General features: G+C 36.1%; 1 protein-coding gene across 2 annotated transcripts in view; it reads right to left on the reverse strand.

The window, feature by feature from the left end:
• Positions 1–579: 579 nt before the first annotated feature.
• Positions 580–18484, reverse strand: part of nckap1l (NCK associated protein 1 like) — a 43583-nt gene continuing 25678 nt past the window's right edge. For both annotated transcript variants that reach the window (XM_065241964.1, XM_065241965.2), the window contains exons 9-31: positions 16761–16917; positions 16610–16666; positions 16382–16478; positions 15681–15790; positions 15101–15233; positions 14919–15000; positions 14744–14802; positions 14374–14519; positions 14012–14144; positions 11973–12092; positions 9537–9676; positions 9322–9453; positions 8999–9217; positions 7381–7511; positions 7121–7218; positions 6936–7029; positions 5047–5129; positions 2067–2147; positions 1709–1802; positions 1511–1627; positions 1329–1438; positions 1133–1222; positions 580–1052 (exon numbers count right to left, since the gene is read on the reverse strand). In XM_065241964.1, coding sequence (XP_065098036.1) covers positions 939–1052; positions 1133–1222; positions 1329–1438; positions 1511–1627; positions 1709–1802; positions 2067–2147; positions 5047–5129; positions 6936–7029; positions 7121–7218; positions 7381–7511; positions 8999–9217; positions 9322–9453; positions 9537–9676; positions 11973–12092; positions 14012–14144; positions 14374–14519; positions 14744–14802; positions 14919–15000; positions 15101–15233; positions 15681–15790; positions 16382–16478; positions 16610–16666; positions 16761–16917 — 2597 coding nt within the window. In that variant the 3' untranslated portion in view covers positions 580–938. The remainder of the gene's footprint in view (positions 1053–1132; positions 1223–1328; positions 1439–1510; positions 1628–1708; positions 1803–2066; positions 2148–5046; positions 5130–6935; positions 7030–7120; positions 7219–7380; positions 7512–8998; positions 9218–9321; positions 9454–9536; positions 9677–11972; positions 12093–14011; positions 14145–14373; positions 14520–14743; positions 14803–14918; positions 15001–15100; positions 15234–15680; positions 15791–16381; positions 16479–16609; positions 16667–16760; positions 16918–18484) is intronic.

Genomic DNA, 18484 nt, shown 5'->3' on the forward strand with positions numbered 1-18484 from the left:
CCCCTGACCACTCGGTGAGTTTCACGTCTTTGTAAACGAAAGTTTAATACATTTTAGGAAGGATTGTTCCAGTGCACCATTAAACCCATTGTAGAGGTGGGAGGTGAACACAAACACGTGAAAATTCTCGGGGCAGCCACATATGTCGAAATTTCAGTCAAAACCGTTCTATTTCATCATAAACAATCTAAAAACATGGCTTTAAGTCTAAAATACCGAACTTGTCCTTTAAGACTTTTGCACAGTTCTGTAATTTTTCTGAAATGCTACCCCACTGATTTATTGTATATGATGACTTGATGACCCGTGGATATGGTGCTGTGAGATCCATTTTTAAGTAATACTTTTATCAAAACGCTCCCAGTGCTGAAACATTTTAGCTCTCTGCAAAAAATATCATATGTGAGTCTCAAAAATGGTATTCGTTATTCAAAGTTATTATTGTCTCAGTGAAATTACAATAATGTTAAATATTTTTCTGCACAGTAATCAGATAAATAGATTATTTGATGTGCATGAAAATTGTATCCCCTATCAGTATGATAGCAAGAAGTGGTCTGAACCTTTATTTGTGTTTAAAAAAATGAATTGATAAATGATTATGATATGAGAATAAATGTAATAGAAATTTATTTAAACAACAAAAAATGTACAATAAACAACATCAAGTCTTCAATTGATTGCAAACAGCAGTGATTGTAAAAAGCATTAATGATGATGATATTAGTTATTAAGCATTATTACAAACAGAATTAAAACCAAACAACACAACACCATTAAATATCTATTGTTTACGCTATATTGTCCTGATAAAATATTTTTTATTTTCCACACTTTTTGAACTAATTCATCTAATTTCATATCTAATAATGAAAATGAAAATCATTATTAAATCAGTAAAGTCATAATAAGTGTTTATTATTGAGTCTGTAGATTTATCACATGGTGCTCATAAAGATACTGTGAACCTCTCTGTAAGCGTTTCGCAGAAGCACATATGGGAAATATTTCTCCAGAATGTCTTGACTGAGGAACGGTGACTCTTGCACTATCTGAAACGGTACACAAGTAGATTTCTATAAGGGTTTGTGGTTTAGGCTCAATATAAATTCAGTTGGACTCTGTTCATTACCTTGTGTAAAAGGATATAAACCGAATCTCTGTTCTTTATCTCCATTCGCTCCACATTCTGACCGAGCTGCAGTAAAACCGCTGATGCCACCTACAATACAGGATAAACACAAGTTTTTATACACGCTGAAGAAAAATCCCATTCATGGAGTTTATCTGGCATTGTCATTGGTTTAAGATCAAATCTGTTCATTCACCTTCAGAAACTCTTCAAGCTGTGTCTGAATGTTTTTCTTCTGAACAGTGAGCATAGCAGCGGCCAAATTATTTACTGCTGTGGCCAAACAATGAATGTTGTTCTGGTGACCTGTTGAAGAGATACAGTCAACTAAATCTAGAAAAACAACAACACTATTCAGTCTGTTTTGCTCATTGTTACCTCCATGCTCTTGTCTGTAAAGTGAGTTTGGATCTTGACAGAAGGTGGGTAGAGACACCGCTATATAGACCAGAAGCAGGCAGGTGATTTTAAACTCATCCTCAAGTGACGAGTTATCTGGCAAGAACATAAACACACATTACTACAAAAAATCTGACAACAATTGAAGATACGTGTAGTAATTCATCAGGACGTTACCTGTTTGCATGTTTGCAACAGCTACAACGAGCGCAGGATCGATCTCGCATGACAAACCAGCTGCAGACGCTATTTCATACACATCCAGAGCCACCTGTGTCATCAGAGAGAGAGATCGATGGATGTGTTGCCATTAATCCAAATGAAAAAAGCAATGCAAATAAGCACCAATGTATAGTTTAGATACACGGCAAACTAAATCAAGAAAGTTCATCATGGTCCAGTTGATTTACATTTATGCATGTATCAGATTAACGTTTATCCATAATGACCTGCACTGCAGTGTGTTAACTTTTCATCACTTGTGTGGAATTAAACCCACACATTTACAACCGTGACAACACATTAACTGACTTACCTTGATGTCAGTGTCACAATCAGTAAAGTCCTTCAGACATTTGATTGGTCTCATCAGAAAATAGCAGTGTTTGTCCATAATCTAAAGTCAAAAATGGTAAATTTGAATCTTTGTGTATTCTTGCCATTTTCAGATTTTTACACAGATAGATGCACACACACACACACACACACACACGCTTGCACACAAACCCAAACATGTTGGCATATGTGGTTTATGGGAATGGTCAATTCCATAGACGCGATGCATTTTATACTCTACAAACTGTATATTCTATACCCTTAACCTACCCAAGTCCCTAACCCCAAACACAAAAACCTGTTGGCAGTCTTTATTCTCTTAAAAACTAATTTTTAAAAAAAAGACATTCAGTTTACGGGGAAACTTTTATAGCATTATAAACATGTCATTATACACCATTCATGTCCCCATAATACCAACCCAAACACACACAGTACCACACTCTTTTAAAGGAGTGGTGAATCAAGGAATGAATGTTAAAGGATAACTCCGGCATTTAACACTTTGAGTCTCATTTCTGGTTTGTTTCGGATAAACTACAGTGATGGACACTGAAATTTTGACAATGGGTCGTGTCTTGAGTTTTTGACTCGTTTAGAAGCGTCTCTTGACTGCTTCAGAATGGAAGTCAATGACCATGCACAAACATGTCATTAAAACAACACTTAACATTCATTTTCAAAACTGTGCTACTCACCGAGTGGTTCGTGGTGTTCGTTGATGATTAAAAACAAGTTGTGTAGCGAAATACAGTTTCTGTCGTGTTTTATTTGGCATTTTGTAAAATTCCATTGACTACTCTTGGAAGACTCATTGCTCGCTGATATATCACTCCGCCGCCGGAAACGGAAAAGGGTCTGTTTACATGTGGTTGTAGTTTTTCGCTCGGTTTCTCTCAGAAGAAATTTTTCTCATATTTGATGGCTCAGTGCCCAGCTTTAGGTTTGAAGTTGAGCTCGATTGTGACTGTCTATACGCTAGACACAGAGTTCCGTTCAGCGTACTTGTATGGCAAAGTGGTTGTCGCCATCAAGTGGTTGGGAGTGTGCTAACGCTTCAGACTCAAATATAGAGCGGAAGTATATATATGCGGTTGTGAGGTATTTGAACAAATAGTTCCACTATAGCAAATAACACGGATTGAAATCATACATTGAGCCGATATATTTTTTTTTAATCATCAACGAACACCACAAACCACTCGGTGAGTAGCACAGTTTTGAAAATGAACGTTAATTGTTGTTTTAATGACATGTTTGTGCATGGCCATTGACTTCCATTCTGAAGCAGTCAAGAGACGCTTCTAAACGAGTCAAAAAGTCAAGACACGACCCATTGTCAAAATTTCTGTGTCCATCACTGTAGTTCATCCAAAACAAACCAGAAATGAGACTCAAAGTGTTAAATACCGGAATTATCCTTTAACTGGAGCTTTTGTTATATATGATGTCATCGTACTTGAACGAAATTCCTGTAAATTTAAGAACTGAAAACGTCATTGTTACTGAAATATCATCTGTTATTCAGAAACACCAGGTTCTGGAATGTGCCTAGTAATTACGTAGTAGTAAATTTTTAAACAACGCCTCCACTTAACGTCTACTTTGGTAGCCCCGCCCACTGGTTCACACAAACTGGAGAGAGTTAGTTAAAGACTGCAAAAAATTGTTGTGGAAGATCAGCCACTGCGTAACCTTCCCTCAGAATCTGATATAAGGATTGTGTGGTTAAAGTTTGAGTTCCAGCTCATGTGGGAAAACATCAAACAAGCAAACAGGCTACAAGTCAACGCTGGATTTGCAGAGACACTGTGATTAAAAAGGTATGCTGTTCCCTCAATATTGGATCCGGGCACAGCGCAGCAATCTTATGTGAGTAACACACTTTATTACTACGTGTCACTATTTTTTGTTAGAGATTGTTTGATATGTTCTGATTTAGACGGGAACGTGAGGGTAGGTAGTTTTTAAGATTTCCACTCTGGAGGGTGGTTTCACTTTTTTGCCTTTTTAAAGCCCCAAAAACGCCATCACCGTGTACATAAAAGGCAAATCCGATAAAATATTTTTACGTTTTCACCCTCAAGCGTTCTCGTGTAAACAGGCCCACAGTTTCTGTTGCACGCTTACCACATTGTTTACGGTAAGTTCTATTCCCGTTGTGTTTAAAGATTTGTTGTTTGCTACCTTACCCATATGCATTGTCATTTATGTGTACTATGTCTTGTGAATATAACATCTTGCGGCTTTTACCAACATTTATTGGTTAATCCATCCAGCTGCTATTTTTCCACATCAGAAGTTTTCAAACAATTCAACAATTTCAAACAAATGGTTTGTGAAGATCATTTTTGAAGCCTGCCTGCCGTCGCCATCTTGGCCGTGCATCACCGCGAATCACTCACGGAAAACCGAACATGGGTTAAGAGGCAGGACGTGGGTTAAGCTGAGGTGGCTGGTTGCTGAAACCACACCCGCCTAGCTCGATTCTAATGACAGCAGTGTCAGTTCACCCGTCACTCAAGTGGCCACGCCCTTAATTATGCAGAAGTTTAAGGCTTAATAAAGGCTTACCCCCCTCACAGTTGTCATGAAGGGCAACATTAGCTATACAGACCAAAAACACGTTTTGTACCAGGCTGTAAACATTATTTTCTACTGTAAGGTTGGGCATTTTTAACATGGTGGTCTATGGGAATTAACTCCCTTTTGGAGTCAGCCTCAAGCGGCCAGTCGATGAATTGCAGTTTAAGTCACTTTTGTATTGGCTTCATCAGAGAGATCGGAAGGTTGCCCCTTGCTCAAAACCAGGGTACAAAATAGCCTACTACTTACTGCTTTTGAATTTAAAAACCATCCAGGTGTCATAAGTAGACCCCAGACAACAGTATAAAACAATAAAAACGCCCGATTCACCGCACCTTTAAATAAAATGATTAAATAGATTTTAAAATGTTTACCTCCTCAAGAGCATCTTGAACCATGGTCCGAAATGACAGAATCACACCAACAATGGTCATTCTCTTCAGTACATTCTCACAGCCTGATGAAAAAAATAAGATTTCATTACAGTGAGGGGAAGATATAACTTCTGATAGACTTCCACATAGAGTCTCACTCTAAAGAGTAGTTTATTTCTGTTAACAAGCAAAATAAATAACCAGTAAATGACCTTAGTACAGAGCGTATAAACTATTACACTGAGCTAACATTACTGTGTAAAATGAATGTATATGTTAGCTACAGATCCTTATATCTTTTATTTTCCACAAGGTATTTGTTCCAGATTTTAGTTTAGTCACTAGCTAGACCAGGGGTGTCAAACATGCGGCCCGCAAAGGTGTCCAATCCGGCCCGCGTGATGATTTATACAGTATTATTAAATATTAAATACATATTTTAAAAACCCTTTTAGGCGGGTGTCTAGTTCGTTTTTAATATGAGAGACTTGCGGAAAGCAGCAAAACGCGGAACATAGACCAAACACGGTGCCCAAAAATCTTGCCGTTTTATTGTTACCGCTCCGCTAAAGATCCACCGATTCTGGTAATCCACTTCGTGTTTTCCCGCCCGCTCCGCAGCATCTCTGTGTCCACTCTCTGCAGTTTCCGAAGTTCGTTGCATTAACAGGTAGATTCATTACATTATATCTGTTGTTAAACTGCAGAATTAGTAATTTGTAAGTATGTTTATGTATTTCTTCCGGTAATGATTTGCTGTCAGTGTTCTAAAAGTGCTAACAACTTAGCAAGCTAACAAAAACAAAATATCCACATTCTTATTAACGTTACAATGCTTGTCTAATCGATTTAATGTTCCCGATCAGATCTAAGTTAATATAAACACTAAATTTGCTGTTGTTGGCACACTTTGTAGACAAAAAATACAAAACACCAATGCCTTCACCCCCCATAGTGCCATTTTTGGTTTGGGCCACTGCCCCATCTAGCATTTTCATTTTCTAAATGACTGTTCTCATTACAAATATATTCCAAAGAAAAGTGAATGGTTTATAAATAATTTTGGCATTAAGGCAAAAGAAGTTAAATTAAAGCTTTTTAACCTATAAGGCCAGTGGGTTTTGTTCAGATGTAAATTTGTGTGTATAATATACAGTATGAGTGTGACCTTATGAAATGTAGTTTTCACAGAGCTGTGTGTTTCTCTGGTTTTCTTGCTAAAAAAACGAATTAATTGGTTTGTTTAGTTAATTTTAACACAATTATCAGCACACTAAGGTTCAAAAAAATTATCCGGCCCGCACTTCATGGCGTTATTTACCATCCGGCCCTCAGCCTAAAATGAGTTTGACACTCCTGAGCTAGACCATTAAATGAAAAACTGCGCGGTGAAACCTTAATGATGAAGTCTATGTTTTTAGAATGTAATGTCATTAAAGTCTCTGTTGGTGTAAAGGTCAGACATCCCAATACTTTTGTCCATACTGTGTAATATAAAAGTGTATTAATGGAGGGGTTGTATAGTGAAATGAGAGCATTGTGAAATTATTACATAAAAAACTGCATTATTACACTAAACCTGAGAAACTAGTAGTTAATATTTATAACTGATTCATGAAAAATGGGTTTAAAGTGCAAGTTTTTGACGATAACATTGCCTTGTAAAGTAAACGTGAATCTGTGATAACAGTGACATCATGTGCATGTGTTAACTCAGTCTATAGGCTTGCATGAGTACAACCAAAACAACAATGGCGAGTGAGTTTATTAAAGCGGACGTTTTTTCGTGATCCCAAAATATTTTGGGTGCCTATTATGGGTGATGGTTGTTTCTGACTATGCAGGATATACAGTAAGGGAGTCCCAATGATAAATATGTAATATTTTACCAGTCAGTTTCTTCTGAAGTTCACTCATTGCACCAGGATTCTCATAACACGCTCTCATTTGCACTAAGACGTCCATATTGTCAATTACAAGTTTCTGGGAAAAAAAATCATTTAAAATGTTATAGCCTAATCTGTCTAATCTGATTATTTTGAAAAGCACATTTATATTTTAAAAGATCTTTCACCTTCATTTCTCCAACTTGGGATATGATGTGCCACATGAGATTTTCATTTAAAAACTTCAGTCCGTAAGGGCCGATCAGTTCAGTCAATGCACGCAACTCTGCAGAAAAACATCAAACGCTTTTACCTTTGCCAAAATATTGTTGCATTGCAAAATCCATCCATTAAATATGAAGATTTTAAAAACTCAATAAACGTTAGGACATATGAATATTATGTGAAAGAAATGCATCAATAATGTCATCTTAAATGTTGATCTTACCACATATGTCAGAGTATTCCTCAGCCTTGAAGCTCTGCTCATTCTCAATGTTCTGGTTTATAAAGCAGTGTGTTGTAGGACAGTGAACTATAAGAGCACTGCTGGCCTGACGCAAGAGACCCTCCAGATACCTGTCACAATCACACACATATACAACATATAAACCAGGAGAAAGAGTCACGTCAAGCAACAGAAACCTCTCCGAACCTTACATTATAGAGTCAAAATCTCAAGAGATATCTGTACATCTCCACACATTCATACATTACATATCTTTTGCATTGTCTAACTTATTCTTGTAAAAATACTGATGACATAACACTTTATCATCAATTACTTATTACTTCATGACTGATAAAACAAATATTTAAAAGAAACAAAGTTTTTATTCCACAAAATAACCATTTCAATAAATAAAAAACAACTCAGTTTTTTGTTAAACTGGTGGTCTTTTCCCTCCGCTTAAAGTTTTTCTCGTTACGAATTCCGTAATGGAAATAGGGAATCTGCCATGGCTTTTAAAGGGGATTGGAGATGAGACTCTCATTGGTTTATTGCACGTTATGCTCAAAACACCCATTACTCATTAACTCTTTCCCCGCCAATTAAGAGAAAATGCTTCCCTGCCAATGACGAGTATTTCCGTCTCTTCGCAATACCACTATTATCCACCAGGTGGAAGTATCGCCCTAGTGTCAGGATCCTGCCAGATCCTTGTTTGTATATAGGTCTAGTCATCATGGCAGGGTTCTGACAGTACAATGTTCTATGTGGGAGATGCGTGGTTTTAGTATTGATTCATTTTGACCACGCATTTCACAGGTCTCGTCACTTTTTCCCTTACTTGTGATTCGTTTCAGGTGTTTGTAATTTATTTTCTCCCTATTTAAGAGTCCTTGTGTTTGAGGTCCTTCACTTGTGCGTTGTCCTACTACCTGTGAGTCATGTGATCTTATGCCTAATCTAGTTTTGTACTGTTGTGTGTTCAAGTTTAGTGTTAAATATTGTGCCAAGTTTACTGTTGCCCTGTTTAATGTTGTTTGCCCCCACGTGGGCCTTTGTTTTCTTGTTTTGTATATTAAAGTGTCTTTTATTTAACCACTCATTGTCTGCGTTTGGGTTCACGTCCTGAAATCCCTGACACCTAGGGCAAACAGCTGTATGTCCGTGTAAGTTTTGAGGATTACTCTCAATCTGATCTCTATCAAAAGTCCTTCACAAAAATTGAATTATCTTTGCTCAAAATTTGGTGTTTTTGAAGAAACCTATTCATATTTGATGAGGTGATACAAAGAGAACTAATGAAGGTAGGATGAAACTTTTTTAAAGCAGAGGGTTTGTTCTTTCATTTTATATATTGTACGTTTATATATATTTAACGAAGAACATTTTCTGGAAGGCGTTCAACATTTGTGAAAATCAGGAAAAATGCTGGTGCTGGAAAAAAAACCCTGGTGGGAAGAACATAGGGATAACCCTAACTCGCCAAAGTGGATTTGGACACCCCCAAGTGCACTTGGCCATGCACTTTAGACCATGTGCTCAGATCGATAAAATAGAGCCCTTGATGTGTTTTGCTGAAGGCTCTTCAATTCAAGTAGTGATCTGATCATCTTACCAGTTGGTATAAAGAGTGGTGATGGTCTGTGCTCCGTACGAGTCGAGCGGTTGTGTTTGTTGTAACAGTACATTCTTGACCAGTCGTGAAACATCAACACTGATATAAGAGCCCAGGTTTTGCAGACTGCTGATGTACGCTTGAATCCCACACAGCAGTTCAGAGGGCCGGATGATTTCCTGAGTACTCGGGTTATAACTGGCCATCTGAACCATCACCCTGTAAAAACATAATGCTAACAACTCAACAAATCTGACAAATCTGCATTGACTCTCTCTTTCCCTGTCAGTCTATTTTGTGTAAGAAGAAAGTGTGTGCAGTACTTGGCGAGTCTGATCTCCAGCTGTGAGAGCAGAAACTCAGCAGGTATGAGGATGTGTCTGAACACTGTCAAATCACTACACATACTGTACGAAGCACAAAGCTCAGTCAACGTCTGGTGCATCTTATCCAAACTGAAAGAGAAATAAAGCCAGTGTCATATAATACAAGACATCACATACAGCTCATAATCTTACTGTTATTAACTCGAACATACTTTGAGACCACAGCTCTGTCTTTCCTCAGGCTTTCTGTCCCTGGTTTCTCTTTGGCCACATCTCCTTTCTTAGGTGCTGGTTTCTTCAGTTTTTTATTTCGTACTGTACTGATCTTCTCAGCGCTGTGTTTGGCCAATAACTAAAACACAACAGCATTGAACCTCAACATTGTATGCTTGTTATTATGAATTAAGATTTAGACAGATGATGACTATAAACCAGAATGTCCACTGAAATATCATGACATACATCCAGGGGCGCTGCTAAGGATTTTGGGCCCCATGAAAATAATCTTGACAGGGCCCCCAACACAGCTGAGACTTTTTTCATATTAATTTACATAAAATCATGCGCTTTTATGGTATTTTGACTACCAATGGGGTGAGAAAATTTACTTGAATTAAGTGTTTAAGAAAAAAGAAATCTTATTTTACAAATTTTTCACCCCATTGGCAGATCATTTTGCTTGTTTTGAGGACAATTTCACTTAATTTGTATATTAATTTGTCTAGATTCATTTACTTAGGTAATTTTGCTCATCAAGAAAAAGAATCTTAATTTAAGAATTTTTAGATATTTCTACTGAAAACAAGACAAAAATACTAAGTAAGAAAGTCATTTTTTGCAGTGTTGAACGTTTAACTAAAACTGTGTATTGTTATTTTTTCCAGCGTTTTCTTGACCTAACATGGGGAGAAAATTGAGTTCCCTTATCATGCACTTTTAACACTAGAACGGCCACCAGTAGTCATTTTAACCGCAACATTTAAACTTATGCATTGCAAAAAAAATTCAGTAAAATATCTAAAAATTCTTAAATTAAGATGGTTTTTCTTGATGAGCAAAACGACCCAAGAAAATAAGTCTAGTTTTAGACCAAAAATATTACATTTAAGGGATTTTGTGCATAAAACAAGCAAAAAAAATCTGCTAATGGGGTAAGCAAATTTTTCTAGAATTTTTCTTGAATTTAGTGTTTAACTCTTTCACCGCCAGCGTTTAAAAAAAAAGTTGCCAGCCAGCGCCAGCGTTTTTCATGATTTTCACCAAAGTTTAATGCCTTTCAGAAAATGTTCTTCTTTAAATAAATAAACATACAATATACCAAATGAAAGAACAGACCCTCTGCTTTCAAACAAAAAAAACCGTTTCATCCTACCTTTAGTGGTTCTTTTGCAATCAGATTTTGAATATGGGTAGGTTTTTGCAAAAACACCATATTTTGAGCAAAAAGCAAAAATAATTCAATTTTTGTGACTGACTTTTCATAGAGATCCCATCCAGAGTGATCTTTAAAACAGACAAGGACATGCAGCAGCTTGCCATAGGGCAATACTTCCGGTTTTAAAAAGTTGCGGAAGGGATAATAGCGGTATTGCGGAAAGACGGAAAATCTCGTCATTGGCGGGGAAGCGTTTTCTCTTAATTGACGAGATATCTCGTCAATGGCGGGGAAAGAGTTAAGAAAAATGTTCAAGATTTTTTTTGCTTGTTTTATGCACAAAATCACTTAAATTTTATATTTTTGGTCTAAAAACTAGATTAATTTTCTTGGGTCGTTTTGCTCATCATGAAAAAGCATCTTTATTTAAAAATGTTTAGATATTTTTACTGAAAACAAGACAAAACTACTAAGAATTTTTTTCTTGAAAATCATTTTTTGCAGTGTGGTAATTATCTTTAACACTAGAACAAACATGGCATCATTTTGACCATTTTGAAATTAGCATAGTCAATAACTTTGTCTAAATAAATCATAAAGCCTTGCTGCTCCCTGACTTTTCCTAAAACTACATGCATTTTCATTAAAACTAGTTTAAATATTTTTGTGTGAATAAAAACAGAAATATAATCATTTCTATCTATAACGTCCACAGGCAGTCATTTTGCGCTGTTTAAATTGAGTTTTGCCAAGTTGATATTCTGCCAGCGCTATAAGTGAAGTCAAGCTGTGTTGCCTGGATTATACAATTTGGGCAGACTGAACCATTTTATGTTAATTGAGAGGGGGGAAAGGGGCCCACGGATGTTTGTGTTTCCTTAACAATTTTTTTTTATATACCAGGAAACAGCAAATAGAATAATTTAAAGTTAATAATTGTTACTATTAAATATTTTTAGCACCACAATTTTGGGCGCTCCTCTGGGCCCTCTCTTACTCGTGGGCCCCGAGAATCGTCATTGTTTACCCCCCCTTTACACCGCCCCTGCATACATCAGTTGAGGTGATAAGTTTACATGCAATAATACATATGCAGAATCTTTCAAATCTGAATACTTAATATAAAAATCAAAGAAATTATAAAAAATTGCAATTTGTATTTTTACTTTTCAAACCCCATTAGTTAAAATGTAATCATACTGTATTGTCTGATACATTACTACTGTAAGCCCTTTGGATCAGTAAGAGTAAAAATAATTCAACTATAATTTACCTTCTCATTAAGGTTACACTGTTCAGCACATATGTCCAACACAACAGTACATGTCTGCCGGCTGATTTCCTCCAAGAAGGTCACACAAAGCTTCAAAGTCTGCTGCTCCATGTCTTCAGTCTACAGTAACACACACACACACACACAAACAAATCACAATTAATTTAAAACTTTAAAATTTTACATTACAACAATTTTTATAGCATAACGCAGTTGTTTTGCTAATGCATTAATGGCACAATTAAACAGGTCCTTAAACAGAACATATATAAACGTAAATATGATGCCAGTATGTCATTATTCAGATTGTATAAGTTGGAGTGCCATGGAAAAGACTGTGTATGCACAAATCTCTGTGAGCTGTGCACACTCTGCCCCCTTAAAAAAAATGTTGCATGACGTTCCTGAGGTGAATGACAAACCTTTAGAAATGGTGATGGCAAAACAATCTGCTTTTCGGGTCATTCTACAGAAATGTCCACTTTTGGGATGGCAAGATGTTTTAAAATGTATTTCTTTTTCTAACATTTAAACATAGACTGCATTATTAGATTACTCTTTGACTTTATAAGTATACATAAATGACAGCTTAATGATTTTTTGTGTGCATGTACTTCAAGACTGAATAGACCTTTTTTTGTCACTGGTGTTACCTTACTTCTTTAGCAATATTAAAGGTGTTTATGAAGGTGTTAAAGCTGTATTCTTATGTGTAGCAGAATTCAATGAATTAAAAAATTATCATCATGCCACTTGTGAAAGATTTTATTTAATGTGAAAGAAAAAAAAACACAGTAACACAGTGACTGGTGTTACCGATCTTCACTGCTGTTACCCATAAGGAAGGTAACACCAGTGACAGTAACACCCGTGACAATTTTCATGAAAACTGCATTTTACTAAATTCTGCTGAAAGGTATCAAACCACATGTTGTCAATCATTGTATATTCACTAAATTAAGTAGTTTAATCTATTTGTATTCTAGTTTTTTGAAATTCCGAAACAATAAGGGATGTCATGCCAGTGAGTTAAACTAAAAGCTTCATATGAAATCATGAGATAAATGAAAAGATTTCTGATAATTGAAAAGAGACAGTGGGTTTATATGGGCGTCTCTTCATAGATCTCCAGGAAATTGAAAGAAGGAAGTCAAGTGATGTCATCAGTGTGATTTTGATTTAAAAATAAGAGCTTTTTTGTTAAACGGTAACACCAGTGACACAACTCCAGGGGACCACTACTTTCATTATACATTTTATAATATTTATTTAGAATTTTGTCTTTTAATGTAATTTACATCATATATTTGATAATATGGAAGAAAACACTGTTTTTGATCTCAAAATAAAGCATTTTCCCTCTGTACATGACTGTGGGGACGAGCACTTCTGTGGTGCTTGGAATTCGAATTAATTAATAAAAATCAAATATTGCTACATTGATGGCTCAAGAAGGTGTAATTGTTCAAATAACACATTGTTTCATTTTAAAATATAAAAACATTGTAACCCTAAAGGGTGTTTCAAGTGTAATATTTCTGTAAAGTCTAGGGACAGAAAAATGGAAATTTCCGTAGAATGACCCTTTCATGTCTGCTAGACAGCAAAGACGAGAAACTGCTTGTGGAAATGTGTAAATAACACGACTGGCTGGTCCGTGAAAACGCGTTATAAACGTTTAGTCAAAAAGGTGATGTGGCGTGATAATCTTATCCTGTAGTGTAGCATGTGCTTTCTTTTTAAATCTTGTAGTGTGAGCATGTATCAAGATTCTCCTTATGTGCACTGCAACCAGATTTCAATATGGGCCAGGATTTTAAAAAGCAGTGTGCAGGTTCATGAGATTATATGTGTAGATTGAATTCACTGTAAGTCGCTTTAGATCAAAGTGTCTGCCAAATGCATAAATATAGATACAGGCTGAATAACTGAAACTGAATAACTAATTTAAATGTTCTCAATGTAAAGGGCAGATTTTGCTGATTAATATTATACACCCGAACAAACTCATTTGATCTTTAGGGATGCACTACACTGACCTCTTCTGGACACAGTGGGTGGAGACACTGACTGAAGTGTGAGCAGATCGCTGGGAATGCCATGAGGTAACGCTGCATAGAGGCGTCCTCACAGCTCTGAGAAAACATCTTCTCAAACACACGTGCGTGAAAACTACAGAAACACAACATCAAAACATAAACAAATATTACATATGCGCTTTCAGATAATCTTTTACTCATCTGCACTTTTTTAAAAGCTTAAATCTTTCAGAAGGGTCAAAAATATATTGACTGTTTCACTTTAAACAAAACTGCTTGACAAAATTAAAACATCTTGACGTTTCTTTACAAGAAGTGTTGTAGCTTTAAACGCAAAGACGGCCCACACAGCAGAGACTGACCAGAGAGCAGAGAGATCAGCGGTTTCAATAAGGAGTTCATTGACACTGTCCATCATCCTTGTGTGAAACTGGGCCATGTTCATGATCTTAGCAATGTCAGGATAATCCTTCAGTGATAGAGGAGCTTTACCAATACTGGTGTAAGCCTGAAAATATATATCACACACATCACTGCTGTCAAACTGAGGTTTATAATCCATCTCACAGTCATGCAGTCATATTTACATTGCCATTTATAACCACCTAGAGTAGCAGTTTTGAGTTCACAAGAAAAGCTTATTATCAATCAAAGCTACAATAAATCATAAACTGCCAAAATGAACTACAAATCCAAAGATGTCTCTATTCAAGATTGAAATTCATTCAGTACCTGCAGTCTTAACCAATCCAGTCTGAAGGGTTTCAGGTCAAATTCTTCTCCTCCATCTACTGTTTAAAAAAGATCACCAAAGAATATGAATAAAACCAAACAAATCTGTACACCAAACTGTTCACAGGTATGCTTAGAGGTTTATCTTTGGGTCATTTATGACAGAGAGACTTACAGTTCTTAAGAGTCATTGTAGACAGAGTTGAGACGAATGATGACAGAAGGACCGATTCTTCCTCTGGGCAGACATTCATACCCTAAAATTATGACAAGATAAAAAACTTTAGCATGTAGTATATAAGATGTCTGTAGATTTACTGCATGACCATAGAGAAAGGATGATATTTGTTTAAGTACCTGAATGGTGTCATTCAACAATAGAGCATCGTACTGTGATAAATACTGAAGATGATAGCGCTGTATAACATAACTGTGACGAGTCAACAGTGAACGCAACTTCTCCATGTGGTACAGGATCTCTGCCATCTGTCTGAAGAACAAATACGTTCATTATAGCAAGCTTTTTAGCTTGTTTTTTTTTTTTTTGCTTCATTTTGTAGTCGCCCAAACTGCTCTAAAATGTGGTCGATTGTGAGTGAGGTCACTCCAAAATACAAACATGGCCCATAGTTTAATCCCACCCTGTTATAGTGATTGACCACTTTCTGTTCAAGGCATCGGAAACACAAATGCAAAGAGAATTTATCACTCGCACAAGAAATAAGTGATAAGTTTTACAATAAAACTGAAAGTAAAGAAAGAAATGCACATTCTGTAACACCCTGTCTGATGTTGGATCAGTGTGAATTGGCCTTTAAACAAATTATACTAAATTAAATTGCTGATTCACCTCTTATGTTTCAAATTACTTTCTACCAAAGATTTGCCCCCCTCCCTTCCACATATAATAAAGTCTAATACATAAGTCAAAACTTACGAGTCTGCGTAATCCTCAGGCGTTTTGGTCTTGGTGATGTTCTCAGCATGACGCGCAAGCCAAAGTACTTCATCACGAGAGAACGACAGGGCCATGAACACAAACAAAGCCTGGAGGAGACACACGGTCATGACATGTACAGTAAAAGCATATACAGATAATGTCTTTTGGCTTAATGTGCAAATATATTTCTTCTCTCTCTTCTTCATCAAAGGCATGCACAACAATAACATGCGTAGCTTGATGACGCTGTAAAGGAGCGTGGAATGATTGAAGTAGCTGTGCATGGAAATCAATCCAATGGGACTCATAAATTATCTTTATAAATGATAAACCTAATTGAATAAAGGTTTATATCTATTACCCCACAACATAACCTAACACTCAGACCGACAGCAGACTCCTCCGCATTATTTCTTGACTCGCTCTTTCGCAGTAATGTAATGTCTCCCACCTGTCAGTCTGCGCAATGTCACATTAAGTCAAACACATCTATGGTTTTTACAGCAGTAAAAGTGGAAAGCGAGAACAATGTAGACACGAGACCATTTGGAGACGATTAAGGGATGTTGCACAGATTAAAATGCTGAAATTCTCTGAATTTAAAATTTGTTGAAAAGATTTGGGATAAAGTGAAGAAAATATTGCACAAGCAAAATCTTACAAATTGTGCCTATAAAGTTTACAAATGACAATAAAACCTTGGGTCCAAGCAGGGCCGGTTCATCCTCCAAAACCTTGGTAAGTTCTTTCAAGGCATTTCTCAGAAAGCTTCGTTTCTCTCTTCGCAATGTCCCGCTGGACAACAAAAGATCAATAAGAGAGAATACTTTTAAATGATGTAGTAAGAAAAGCGTTGTTTTGAAAACAGCTGGAAAGTTCATAGCACTTTATATGATGTACAACTTATTATAAATGAAAATGCTCACCAGTTAGCCATGGCATACTCTTTGCATTCTTTGATGTCAGCAATGCGCTTACTGTGTCTAAGAATATGGAAAAATTCAACTTTATTATTATATTATCCAAATATTTATGAAATATAACAAACATTACAAACACTTGTATATACTGTCTTACCCTTTAAGATTATCAAAGAAATCTTCAGAGAGTTTGTGTATGTTCAAAACTTCATCCCGGATGATTGTGATGAACACGCCGTTACGAAGAGCCATCTTCCATAAATTCTGAGAGCCAACATTTGTATTTAAACTACTGTGGCACAACAGGAATCCCACTGACAATCGTAAGAAAAATGAGAAAAATAACAAATGTAGTTATAAAAATAACACAACATATATATCTGATAGTACAACAGTCAATGATGCTAATTATTGGACACATTGTAAATGCAGCATAAATGTTGCAATTCAACTCCACCCACTATTTTAAATTTTGACCTGTAAAAAGTTGACATAATTTAAAACAAGATTTTGTAATTGTTAAACTTAATTTGTTAAGTTAAAGTAACAAAAATATATGTTAATTTGACAAAAATGTCACACACATCTCACAATTGTGTTTCTCTCTGTGACTGACTGCATGTTTTCATTATTTATCTTTTTTTGCAGACTATTTTGCTGTGCAAAGACTAAACACAGTACACAGTTTGACTGGAACAGTTTGAGTCAGAAACTAAGATGGCAGAGCTCAACATTTTTGTGATGAAATATGACATTTCTAAATGCAGAACTTTTCAGTCATAAACACACCTGCAAGGCCTGAAAGAGATCAAGCTTCAGCCAAGAAAAAGTAACGCAAAAGTAACTAAAAAGTAACGTAAGCATTACTTTCCATGAAAAGTAACTAAGTAACGCAATTAGTCACTTTTTTGGGGAGCAACCACTGATCTATATAAATGACTGGATTGCGCATAGAACGCTTGACGTAACAGCGTGAGGTGAAGCCAGCGCAGACTTCGAGCGGCCATCTTGGTATACCCAACCGGCAGAGAGCGTCATTTACTTCCATTCAAAATCATGATCAAAATGTACCCCCTTTACAGCGTATCAGTTACACAAGGTTAATTTTTAGGATATGTGTACGTTAATTATTTGTTAATTCTGGTGTTATTTGCAATGTTTATGTTTTAATCGGGGAGGATAATGGATTTATAAAAAATCGTTAAGGTGAGTGTGTCTGTTGCATTTGTTAATGACATGGGTATAAATAAAGTTTTTTTTGACATTCAGCTACACGGTGACGGTCAGCATTATTTCTCTAAATAAGTTTAGGTAACTTGTAAGTTTGGATAACATAATTACAAAACTAGCAAATTATTGCATGCACATACTGTACAAAGCATGATTATTTATTTAGATTTCAGAATGAGCACGTTTATTGTCATTAATACTAAATATGCTGCCGTCTGTCTGCTGATCTGATACTGTAATAAAGATGAATGTATAATAACTGATTAAAACGCAAAATGTACAACTTTCAGTAAATAACTATTTACATGATTAGGACGTTTGTGTTGTAATAATGTACAGGGTAACTTCACATATAAAAACGAAGACGAATAAAGTGATGTTTTATCATTTAAATCTGATAACGTCCATTGAATTAATAGAATGTTTGGGTATACCAACATGGCGGCGCGGTGGCTTCACAAGTGTGACGTCATGCGCAATCCAATCATTTATAAAGATCAGTGGGAGCAACTTAATATTGTAATGCATTACTTTTGAAAGTAACTTTCACCAACACTGTTTATAAACATGCTTTAGAAAAAGACGGTATTGGTTTGTATCTTGAAACAATTCAATGCCACTGTGATGTTATAAGATCTGTCAGTGCAAGTT

The sequence above is a fragment of the Paramisgurnus dabryanus genome, chromosome 14 (genome assembly GCF_030506205.2).
Source record: "Paramisgurnus dabryanus chromosome 14, PD_genome_1.1, whole genome shotgun sequence".
In the NCBI taxonomy this organism is placed as follows: Eukaryota; Metazoa; Chordata; class Actinopteri; order Cypriniformes; family Cobitidae; genus Paramisgurnus; species Paramisgurnus dabryanus.